We start from the raw sequence: 13,137 nt of genomic DNA on the forward strand, positions 1-13,137 counted from the left end.
TTTAAATATTTTTTTTTTAATTTAATGTAGATTGGAGTAAAAGATCTGTATCTTTCTTCATTTCAATCGGTAATATCTGTATGCTGGTAAAGGTACATATGTTCGTAAGAATTATACTGTGTCACATTTTTGACAATCTTCTTTCATTCATATTAGCTAATAAGAGAATTATTGAAGTTAGTAAAGTAATGAAAATCAACGTTATTGAAAGAAAACTCTAAAAGCATTTACATTTCCAGAAATATATCAAAGTTCCTTTTCTTAAAAACAGCAGGTGTATCGTAGTTTTTATTTCTATTTCATTAAAAGCTGAACTTGTAAAATAAAAATTTTCTATTAGTGTAAGGTAAACAAAAAGAAAATCAAGAGACAATCCGTATCATGAATGAAATTCAAGTCTTACATCGGATTAAAAAGAAATATTCTGAATCTAAATGTTTATGCCTATTTAGCACAAAATGCGTTTATTTGTGTTATAAATTTAACTAAAACCATTCTTATAACAGTATGTTGCCTTTAAACTGGGTAAAAGTGTTAAGTATATTTTCTGATGGTATTGATATACTTGTCAAAGAAGTTCTAGAAACCTCAAATGTCGAAAGACCATAAGATAAGAATCTCCTTTCCTATCGCTACGTCAGTTACAGGTTAAGGGGTGGCTTGAATGGATAAAGGTAATGTTTGTGCAAAAATATAGTAGTTCTATTTTGAAATGAGAAATAATTCGCTTTTTGTCAATTAAGGAAACTTGTGGTATTATTAAACAGAATGTCAGTGAAAAACATTGCGTTTGCATAGTGAATTATGAAGGTACTGAAAGGTAGTAAAGAAGGTGAATGAAAGAATTAATTTGAACAAATAAGGTAAGGCTATCATTAAAAGAAAAAACTGTTTAAAAGATGTATGATAGAATTAAAAGTAAGATGTTAAAATTTAAAAAGATGTAACAGAGTAAAACCAAAGAATACTGGTAATTCCCATCTGGAAAACAGTAATTTGAGTACGATATTGAAAAAGTTGGTTTTAAGAATTTCTTTATGCATGTGATGCAAAACAATTGCTAGTTTAGCATGAGTGCTGACATAGATGCAATTAGTGCAGAAAAATAGTAAAATTAGTATAGTTAGTGTCTCTAAAACATGAAAAAATAATAGTGTGAGCAGTGTAAATTCATTTGAAGTACTGAAATATGACATAGACTAAATATCAGAAAATGTAAGAAATATTTTGGTATGTGTGGATGAAACACTGAACGTGATTGTAAACTTAGAAATGAAAATTATCAACACACTTAAAGGTAATCGGGATTTAAACCTAAATATGATGTTAGAAACTTTGAAGACCATAAAACTATATGAGAAAGAAATACATTTAGATATAAATGGTATTAAACTGTAAAGTTGTGAATGGAAATTTCTGAGTAAAACCTGTAGATGATCTATTATGATCGAGGAATAAAACAAGTATTATAAAAATTGTAAGGAAATATTTGAATATGGAGTAAATGAAAACAATCCATATCGTTAAAATGAATAAAAAGGGATAAAATGTTGGAATTACGAGTGATGAGACAGTAATAAAAACATTATAATAAATAAGTTAAGCTAGAATTAAGAAATATAAACACAGAAGGGAAATCATGAACGTAAGAAAAGCAATTAACAGTTATAGACTTAAGTTTTTTTTTAAAATATTCGGTAATGTAAGGAAGATATTGTTAAACACGTGAAAGAAATTAGAAATTCTGTAGAAAATTTAGTAAAAGAACTAAGATCACGAAAAATAAACGTTTCTTTTTAAATACAATTTCATACCACTAAGTTAAAATGTGTATAGAATACTAGAATGGTTTAAAAAAAGTAAATGAAGTTAAAATTCAGAATATATTGAACATTATAACGTTAAAAAAAAGTGTGAAATTGCATCTAAAATTAAGTAGTGTAACAAATATAAATAAACAGCATGTGCGGGAACGTTTGTGAAATATAACATATAAGTTAAAAATCAGGGTATGCTGAAATTTATGAAAGGTATGGAAAAAAAAATAGTATTTGGAAATTAAATAAAATATTACAAATTAGAAACGTTAAGTATTAAAAAAATATGACAGTAAATGAATATGTTATTATGAACAGAAAACCTAAGAAATAACTTAAAGTTTCATTTAAAACTAGAAAGGATAAAAGTATCAGAATAAAATTGAGTAATAAAAACAAATTATCTTGTAATTTCATTTTCATGACATGATGAACTATCATTAAAGGAAAGTCTTTTTTATATTTGTTTCTTTTACATTGTTTTCAGAGTCGCGCATTGAATCATTTTAACACCAGACTTAAAAAATATATTTCTAAAACATATAATTCACTTTTTCATTAATAGAGGGCAGCATCGCTATATCATCAAAATTAAGATGCAGAAAATATTTCCCGTTGCCAATATAAAAAAACTAATTTTAAATGAAAAGCAGGAGATCTACAACTCAATCAGCAATCTACCAACACCTCAACTCCACTTGAGACCACGCCTCCTAGTGTGATGACGTTGCCTTTGGCCCCGCCCTCTCTGATGTCATTGACCACGCCCACTGATCCACTGATCCACCTGTCGCAGAACCCCCATTATCATGCTACTCTCGTTACCAATGGTACCAATAGGACTCTTCTTCTAAAAGAGTTTAATATCTCTGAATGCGCTAAGAAAAAAGAGCATGTCTTTTATCTGTTTAATTAGATCGTTATTTGGACAAACACCCGTAATTAAAACAATTACACTTTCGCAGTCACTATAGATTTCTACAGGATCTATTGCAGAATTAGAAATAAGCCAATACAAGGCCTCTCGCAGGGCCACTAACTCTGCCCGATAGACAGAGGCATTGTCAGAAAGTCTCTATTTCCTTTGTAAGTTTAGTTTCTCATCTCAAAACACACAAAAGTCTGCCCCCACATGACCATTTAATTTAGATTCATCTGTAAAAATCGTGTAACCTGCCATATTGGGGAGGCCTTTATGCCAATTCAACCGTTTCAACAAAGATGGATGAATGGCTAAACCTTTTTCAAAGTCAAAATCTTTAGCTGAGAAGATCTCACTGAAACATTCGACAGTTTTATTACCAGCTTTTAATTTAAAGACAGCATATTCTTTTTCCGCTAAAATATCGATCGGAGGACATCCAGCCAAAATCTGAAGAGCTACTGTGGAAACAGTTCTAAAACACTTAGTAATCCTCAGTAAAGCAATTCTTTGAATTTACAAAAGTTTGTTACTGATTCGGACTGTTCCAGTCCACTATGTGCCACATGCATACAAGATCTTTCTCTCAAGAGCATTTTTATATAAACTCTTAAGAACTTTACTTTGCAGATTCATTTTACTAAGTCTATTAAGAATATGGGTGCATTCGATCTTTATTTGATCTAGGTGAGGTATAAAATGGAGCAGTTCATCGATCGTAATGCCCAAATATTTGATATGCTTTGAAACTCTAATTGGTTGTCCATACAGTTTGTACCTAGGATGTATTGATCTAGTATTAGGTTCGGCAATACCCAAAAGAAAGCTCTTCTTTGGATCAAATCTGAGTTTAACATGGAAAGACCACCTCTCCAATTCTTGAGTGGCGAAACTTAAAGCTTTATCAATATTATGGCGACCACTTCCCGTGGCCAATAAAACAAAATCGTCAGCATAAGCTTATGTGCTAACATTTTGTGGTAAGGTTTAAAGCTATATTAGCAATAATATTCCACAAAAGTGGACCAGATATTAAGCCTTGGGGACAACCTCTTTGGTAATTTCTGTGATACCACTTATTACCATCATATAATGAAACTTTTCTTTCATTCAGAAAATCACATATTAATAAAAAGATACGGCTAATTTTTGGAATATGGTAACAGGTAGTTTGGTATAGTATTCAGTCCTCCCGATTATTTACCGGAAGAATTTTACTGACTACTTTAAAGACATTTGGCGACATTTTGGTAAGGCGATAAAGGTTACTAGGTAGGCCTTTAGCAATAATTTGAGAAGTACACAGTTCGAATCACAGATTATTTTGTCTCAGAGAAATGAGAGATCATGAGACATGTCATGTGACATTTTCCGGAAAATTCCGATCGTGATTTTAGCTAATAAGCACTTAGAAACAATTTCGCTGCTAAAGTGCAGAATCGCCAATTATTTGTTTGGCGCTTTTTACAAGAGTAAGAAGAATTGGATTTTTGCCAAATTTCTTTGACTTTTTAAGTGAAAATAGGTCGATGTGTACATGGATAAAGTCAAGCGTGCGCTCAATGCCATTTTTGTGCAATTGTGGGATTTTTTTTTAGTGAAAATAGGTCGGCGTGTACATGGATACCGCGTATGTGCAATTCTTAAAAACTCGCGAAGCAGTGGGCGATTCTGCACTTTCTCCTAATTTCGTACCTAATCTTCGTCATGATTAAGCACTTTTGTTCCATAAAAGTTCTAACATAAACGTAATTCGGCTAGCAGATTGTTGGGGGAAAAAATGCCTTTACTTCGTGAAAACAAAATGGCCTCAAAAAAAAAAAATAACTAGCAGGATGCTGTAGCAGGGTTGGTCGCCAAATTTTCGACAAAAAATCGCCAAGTTATCATAATCCGAAGATTCACCGAAGATATTTCTTGGACATTTAATATTTTTTAATTCCTTTAATAAGATTGATCACCAAACATTGTTGAAAGCGCTCTTTACATCTAAGGATAAAATTGCAGTATGTTTACCATTCCTTCTATTTCGAAGGATGTCAGAAATTAAATTATCTATAGCCTGGGTAGTACTTTTACCCGGCATAAAATGGCCTCTTGGTATAAATTAATTAGGTAATGGAAGCCAAGCAAATGTTAAGTGACAGTAGAGGCAAAAATAATAACTAGTAAATAACTGTAAATTCCTGCAGTCAAATCGTCATTAGACTTTACTGAATGGGATACGGTCTCAATGGCCTTGGCAGATAATTTTAGAAACCTAGAACTCATACCGAGTTAAAATTTGCGCACATCTTTTTATGTCAAAGAAGAAAACGTTTTTCATTTTTCGTTCAAATCAGAAAATTCAGTTTGGCATACTTGGACCCTGGAAGGTAAAAATGTTTTAAGAAAATATACAAAAACTTTAATCGCACAAATAGTGCACATAGCTATTACTAGAAAGCCTGGCGGTCATACGAAATGACCGCTGTTCTAGATATTATAAATTGTAATTAAAATGATTTGTGGAAAGGTGCCTGCTAATTTTAACTGAATTACCCATGGCAGGCGGCGAGGATGCGAGTTTCGCCCTTCTACTTGCTTAATTGCTTAAAGTAGAGTGCAGTGACGGAAACCACTGGCGGTACATTTCTTAGGAGCCCACCGCCAGCTCAATCAGTAAAGTTAATTTAAATAATGAAATGTTAATTCACATGTCAAAGATCTCTTTGTACACAACATTTCTTGTAAGTTGAGCGTCTTCAAATGCAGGCTCAGGTAAAAAAATGCCAACGCGCTTAAGCGTTTGACCCTGAGATATATGGATGGTCATAGCAAAGGCAGGTTTTACAGGAAATTATCTACGTCTCAATTGAAACGGCAACCCTGTGCCGTGGCAACTTCACCCCATTGGCTAATACAGTTACGCAAGCAAGCAATAAACGATCGGCGACAAATAGACACTTAAGCCGCATATATATATATATATATAATGGGGTGAAATAACATCATCTCCTCCGAAACGGCTGGCTTCCGGGCTTAGCGAAGCAGACCGTTGGATTTCGCAGGTCCGAGGCAAGTCATTTTGACCATTAGCGTTTTCGTGGGATTTTATTTAGCCAAGAAATTAACTAAAAACTAATTTTACCCTACGTTTACCCTATCTTTTCCACTTTCTTTCTTGTTTTTTCCCTATTAGAGGTATTTGGCTATGGGCCAAATTTGGTTTTCTCGAATATCTACGGAACGGCGCCGAGCAGAAATTCGAGATGCGTATCCTCGGATTCCAAAATATTCTCCGAATCCATCGATACCGTTCTCGTCTTCGTACGACTTTAATCGGCCGGAATATTAATTAAAAACTGCGTAAACGTTAATTTCCGAGCTCATTTTTCCGAGTTGCGACAATAAACTATCGACGACACACACTTTAGCCGCTTATATATTACCTATTATATGCACAACAGTTTACTTAAGGTCATCTGAATCCTCTCGCTCTCAACTCATAAAGTTATGAGGTTTACTTAGAAGCAAGAAACAGAAGACACCAGCAGTCCCGTCTCCAAAATTTGAAATACAGTCCTCCCGATTATTTACCGGAAGAATTTTACTAACTACTTTAAAGTTCTTAAACAAAAGATGTTCCAGGTACTATTTAAAATTCCAAAGTTTCACTTATTACGAAACAAAGATGAAGTACTGGCATAAAAAAGTGCCATTTGAATAGAAAAAAAAAAAATACATTTTCCTTACCGTTGGTTTTTAGCTATTCTGATTCTCATTGTTGTGCTCAGCCATTCATTTGGCTAAATTCGCCCCAAGTTGACCACCGCAGCTCGTAAATTGTTATCCTGAGCTTTTGCGTCGTTGCAGCTCATCCTCATGGAATTCACAGAAGTGCGAAGTATGTGTGTGTGTGTGTGATAATGGCAAAGCCTCGAGGGCTATCTGCTTAAGGGGAGGGATGCCTTCGTGGAGGACTTTCTAAGGTAAACTGGCTCGTATACACGTTACACATGGGGAAAACCACGAAAACGCCCATGTGCCAGCCCGTTCGCGGGATTCGAACCTCGGACCGAACTACCAGTGTTCAGCGACTTTACCGCTCGGCCGCTGGTGGGCCGCGAAGTAAGAGGAGAGGACTTAACTGGTTTTCCCCATTAATTGCTTTGAAGCAGTGGCGATCCCTTCGTGAAGACCAAAACATTTTGTAATTACGTCATAAATATGCGTATTTTAGCGTATATATTTTCTTTTCTGCAATATTTTAGAATTTTAAGTATGTGAGAAGTACTCATTTTTAAACAAAATTTCATTCTGAACGGAATTCAATATTATAGATTTTCCAGAACAGTTTAATTTGAATGAAATATTTTCACAAGTTACATTAGGAAAACAAATGTTAAAGTAATTCGATTTTATTCGGAGCAGGACTACGAAAATTAAGATCAAGGTTCATTGCATTATTAATATTTAAATTACGCATTATTTCTTTACTATTTATAGAGCTTATTCTTAAAATATTTCCTCAAATATGTGATGATTTTTTACCTTCTGAGGCATTTTTTTTGAAATCGAAAATCTGAGTCAACTTATAATTAATTTTCTGTTTGGTTCATTTCAAATTCCAAACAGAAACACCTTCTACGTATTTTAATAGTGAAATATGTTAAATATTGGTGCTTATTTCCATGTACTTAACTTTCTATAAGTATTTATGAAAGGGATTAAAATAAGCCTTTTTTTTAATATTATTTTAAACTTGTAATTCAGTTATCATAAAATGTAGGGAAATAATTCTTTTAATACTTATCAAATTTTTTCCACACTTAATTTCAACAATATATATTCTAAAAACTCTTCCTTATCTATCGGTTACTAATTTTGACACAATAATAGCAAAAAGAAACTCAGCATGGCTATATAGTTCGTGATTTCGGGATATGCAAGTTTATTGGTCGACAGCTATCATAGCGTTAAGTCGACGACAGCTATTTTGTTTTTCGGCGTGCTGATGGTCACTCTTCCCTGCGCAGGCGCTGGCAGCATATTCCTGTACACCGATAAAATAGTTCCATTTGTAAAGAGAATGAGATAGGCACCCAAGACATCCGGAGAAACATATTCGGATGTACTGCTAAATATAATGTAATTCTGCAAATCAGTAACAGCAAAAACATACGTAACAGCACATCATAAATCGTCAAAATTGAGTTGCTAAAGTATCAATACAACTATACAATAATAGCTCACCGCTAGCTCAATCAGTAAAGGTAATTTAAATAATGAAATGTTAATTCACATGTCAAAGATCTCTTTGTACACAACATTTCTTGTAAGTTGAGCGTCTTCAAATGCAGGCTCAGGTAAAAAAATGCCAACGCGCTTAAGCGTTTGACCCTGAGATATATGGATGGTCATAGCAAAGGCAGGTTTTACAGGAAATTATCTACGTCTCAATTGAAACGGCAACCCTGTGCCGTGGCAACTTCACCCCATTGGCTAATACAGTTACGCAAGCAAGCAATAAACGATCGGCGACAAATAGACACTTAAGCCGCATATATATATATATATATATATATAATGGGGTGAAATAACATCATCTCCTCCGAAACGGCTGGCTTCCGGGCTTAGCGAAGCAGACCGTTGGATTTCGCAGGTCCGAGGCAAGTCATTTTGACCATTAGCGTTTTCGTGGGATTTTATTTAGCCAAGAAATTAACTAAAAACTAATTTTGCCCTACGTTTACCCTATATTATCGTCAAAATTGAGTTGCTAAAGTATCAATACAACTATACAATAATACTTAAATTTGAAGCTTTGTGAACAATTTCTAACTTAATTCTGATAGTAAACACTGGTGCAAACAGATAATGTTTGCAAAAATTATCTGTAACGTGGAAACATAACGCCTGTATCCACTGCAATGTATAATGTCCTGAAGATTGGTTGGAGTCACAATTCATCCCGACTCTAGGATGTTGCCGGAATGTTGTAGGTTTTCTAGAAAAAGGCTCATGCTATTGAGTAAAAGCTCATGCTGGTACTCAGGGCAATGAGCGAGCAAATGTCTTGGCTAAAGAGACGGCACAAAGTATCAACACAACCCATAGTGCGTGCAATTCCGCTTCCTAAATCCTATCTGAAATAAAACAATAACGACAGCTGCAGTCCTAAAGGTGTGGCAAGAGGACTGGGCAATGACACAGAAAAGCCGAAGGACCTACGAATTTCTTCATAAAGTTAGCACGGATTGGTTTATTTCAGCAACTTTTCTTACGAGATTCATAACGGGACACGGGCCTTTCCCATCCTACTTTGCGGAAAGAAGCATAAGCACAACAGACATACATCTGCATATGTGACAATTCAGGACTTCCAGACCACTATCTCCCCAAGTACCCCCTGACTAAGGACTGGCACATTAAGTTGCTTACAATGGAGGTAGCCGCTTTCAAAATCTTCCTGATTTAGCAGCCCTCATTGCTTCAAAAACTGCATAGCATCATAACGAAGCTTGAGACGCTGAAGCAGGACCTTCGTCGTCCAGAATAATAGTAGTATCTTTGTCTTGGAATCTGCTGACATTCTTCTATGCTGGTAATCCCCACAAATTAAGATTAACACAATAGGTGCTAGCCGTTCAGAAGTGTGCACGATGAATAATGTCATGAATTCAGTGCAAAGTATCATTTACCATTATTACAATGTATCATACTCTTATCAAGTAGAACTGTTGAACTCTTTAACTCTAGTACAGCTGTGCGCAGATTTAAAATTAATACATGCCACTGTGTAATTCTTGTGAATTCTTGCCACCTATGAACTACTATAAAAGCTCATACTGTAGAACTGTAAAGCGGCCAATGCATATTTATTCCAGTAATCAGTTTCGAATGCTCATATAGTAACTCCACTAGTAGGGTTTAGTCGAATGCTACGAGAAGGGTTGTTTTCCTTATTTTGGAAAAATAAATTTATTTTAAGTTTGATTCCTATTCTGAACTTCTTAACTTTCCCTCACATTCTCTCTCCAGGATGTAAATTTAAAGTGAAGTGAAGTGCTTATTTAAACTGGTGAATCTCTGAGACTACTCAGAGCGTGTTTCGCTAGCCAATCGTACGTTTCGTTGTTGTTTCGCCGTCACGCTAGTAAGCCTCCTCGCCCTATCGGATTAATCCTCACTCCGGTTAGGTTTTTCTGAGTCCACCTGTTACGCGTAACTTAAGTTCTATCTAGCACTATTTATTTTAGGTTTGATTTAAATTATATTCTACGTTTTAGTGGTGCTACTTTGGTAGACGATCGCACGGATTTTGGTGATTTTTCTTTTGGCGAGTAATGCGACTTATAGTAAACCCCTTGCTGGATAAGTTATTTATGGTAACCGATACTTTGTTGTCATTTTATTTAAAAAATAATGCGTTTTATTATGCGTAAATTCCGTGTTTTAAATATTATTTACGCCTTCTAAATATTAAAAATCAATTTAATTTTGCATTTTTATTTGAAATAAAAATTTTATTGTTTATGATATTTTATGAAATTATATGTTGTGGATGATGTAATCAATGACGTCACCTTACTTTAAAACACAACCAAAAGTAATTAGTTTTAATATCTATAAATTTAATCTAATGTTTTAAACATTATTTACGCTGTTAAATATTAAAATACAATTTATTTTGCATTTTTTAAATGATTTTATTATGTATGATTATTTAAATAATTTTAATTCTAGGCGTGATGTAATCAGCTCTCTGATTGGTTATAGAATATTTGTGCATTAACGAGCTGTAATTAGCTCTCTGATTGGTTACTGAAAATTTGTGCATTACCGCGCCATTTTAAAATTTAATTCCTATCTTCGAATTCCTTCAAAGATAATTGTTTCAAAGATGAATGCAGTTATTGGTAAGTACCAAGAATTATTGGTATCGGAATAAAAAAATTGTCCTTTGTACTTCAGGGAGGGGCGGTTAAAGGATCTTCGAAATCTTAAAAACAATACATATTATTTGAGTTTTTTTTTTTTTTTTTAATCTTCATGATCTATTGATTTGGCTCTAAATTGCTTTATCTATTTATAATTTAATTTTTTTATTCCTGCCCTTGATATTACATTTTTCAAATTTTTTTCATTGATATCTAAATTATAATTCCAATTTTGTGGTACTTATCAGTAAACGACAGGTTGAATGACTAAAAAAAAATGTAAGTACATATTTTTTTTTTATTTTATAATTGCATACTTCAATTTTCGTTAAAAAAATTAATACTCTATTTTCAAAAATTGTTGAGATAATTATTGTCACATATGTTTTAATGTTAATTATATTCTATATAACGTATTTTAAAGTATTTGAAGTTAGTAATATTTTAAATCTTTTAAATGTTGGTATAATGTTTTTAATTCGATATTCAATTTAAGTAATATTTTAATCTAATTAAACGTTGGCATAATGTTTTTATTATCTTTCTTTGCTATATGAAAGTAATAATAACCTTACTTTAGTATTTTATACTCATAGTAAATGTATTTATTTACACCTGGCTGCCATCTTAAAAAACGACATTTTCAACAAAAAATTAATCCATTACTTTTAACGATACTTACTTTTTTTTAAAGTTTCGAATACTTTACTACGCGTAAAAACAGCGTTTTTCAAGATGGCTGACGATTATAAAAACCGCGCCAACGTAAATCGCCAAAAATCCGTGCAACCGTCTACCAAAGTAGCACCGTTTTAGTTTTCATCCCAAATTGGACGGTGTCTTTGTAACTCACGAAGGTCGTGTCTTTCTGTTCACTGTTTTGGATTAATAAAGGGTTAATGCTCACCCTTTTTCTGAGTCGGCAATTTTCTTTACACCTGTGCGAGAATTCGCCAGATCATTTTAGGATCTACTCTAGTTTATGTGTAACAAGAGAAAAAGACCCTATACACTCGCTTAACAAGCGGGAACAATATAGCCTTAGATATGTAAAACTGCCGTTAAGCCTCTTCACGGCAACACCTGGCGTTGCATTCCGGTATATGTTACAGTTACTCCCCCTGTCTGTCTTTTAAACTCTCCTAACTGTCTTCTACCTTTCTTCTGTTACCTATATATCTTTTAAACTATCTTCTGTACTGTTCAATTTCATAACCTTCTAGTCTGAACGAATTTGTAGGACATGAACAGAGAGAAGATAATAGTGTTTAGCTTAAAGTAAAATTTAGTAAAACCAAAATAATTATCACACGCTTATCAGTATAGAATATGGAAGAAAAGCGTGTGATAAAGACTCCTGCATTAAATGTGATAAATACTTTGTTCTATCAATTTAATTTATCGAATATGGAAGAAAAGCGTGTGGTAAAGATTCCTGCATTAAATATGATAAATACTTTGTTATCTTCTGTAGTGTTCATTTTCATAACCTTCTAGTCTGAGCGAATATGTAGGACATGAACCGAGAGAATATAGTAGTGTTTAGCTTAAAGTAAAATTTAGTAAAGCCAAAGTAATTAGCACACGCTTATCAGTATAGAATATGGAAAAAAAGGATGTGATAAAGACTCCTGCATTAAATGTGATAAATACTTTGTTACATCAATTTAATTTATAGAATATGGGAAAAAAGCGTGTGATAAAGACTCCTGCATTAAATGTGATAAATACTTTGTTATATCAATTTAATTTATAGAATATGGAAGAAAAGCATGTGATAAAGACTCCTGCATTAAATATGATAAATACTTTGTTATCTTCTCTACTGTTCATTTTCATAACCTTCTAGTCTGAACGAATATGTAGGACATGAACCGAGAGAAGATAGTAGTGTTTAGCTTAAAGTAAAATTTAGTAAAGCCAAAATAATTATCATACGCTTATCAGTATAGAATATGGAAGAAAAGCGTGTGATAAAGACTCCTGCATTAAATATGATAAATACTTTGTTACATCAAATTAATTTAATGTATCTTACTTTTGCACCTCGGAGTTGGATTGCTCCATTGAATGTCATTCGTCTTCATATCCAATTCACATGCTAAAACGTCTGAAGTATCGTTTTCTATTTCGAACCCTGCATCACATGTATATGTAGCGGTTGATCCGATTACCTTCCTGCCACCCTCGCCTGTTTTCACTGTATATTTGCCATTACAGATAGACGGGGGCTCTTCACATTCCATCTCTGGTCAATCCCGAGAAACAGAAAAATGTGCAGTATAAGAAACTATGTCTTTTCCAGTACTGAAAGTTTTGTTACTTACCTTAAACATTCCAGAAATGTTAAATATACAGTTAAAAATGTACTTCTTCAGCTTTATATTTCATTGAAAAACCTAAATCTCTGTAACTCCGAAAAAATATCAAGTGACTCATAATTAAGAGTTATTATTCAAATAGTGAATATTTTTTT

General features: G+C 33.4%; 1 protein-coding gene across 1 annotated transcript in view; it reads right to left on the reverse strand.

The window, feature by feature from the left end:
• Nucleotides 1-13,137, reverse strand: part of LOC118197684 (uncharacterized) — a 58,243-nt gene that overhangs the window by 12,756 nt on the left and 32,350 nt on the right. Inside the window, exon 4 of the mRNA XM_085814228.1 lies at nt 12,700-12,909. Within this exon, the coding sequence (XP_085670354.1) occupies nt 12,700-12,909 (210 nt within the window). The remainder of the gene's footprint in view (nt 1-12,699; nt 12,910-13,137) is intronic.

This window comes from Stegodyphus dumicola, chromosome 4 (assembly GCF_044657685.1).
Source record: "Stegodyphus dumicola isolate Sdum_Otavi_A_Nest chromosome 4, ASM4465768v1".
Classification (NCBI taxonomy): domain Eukaryota; kingdom Metazoa; phylum Arthropoda; class Arachnida; order Araneae; family Eresidae; genus Stegodyphus; species Stegodyphus dumicola.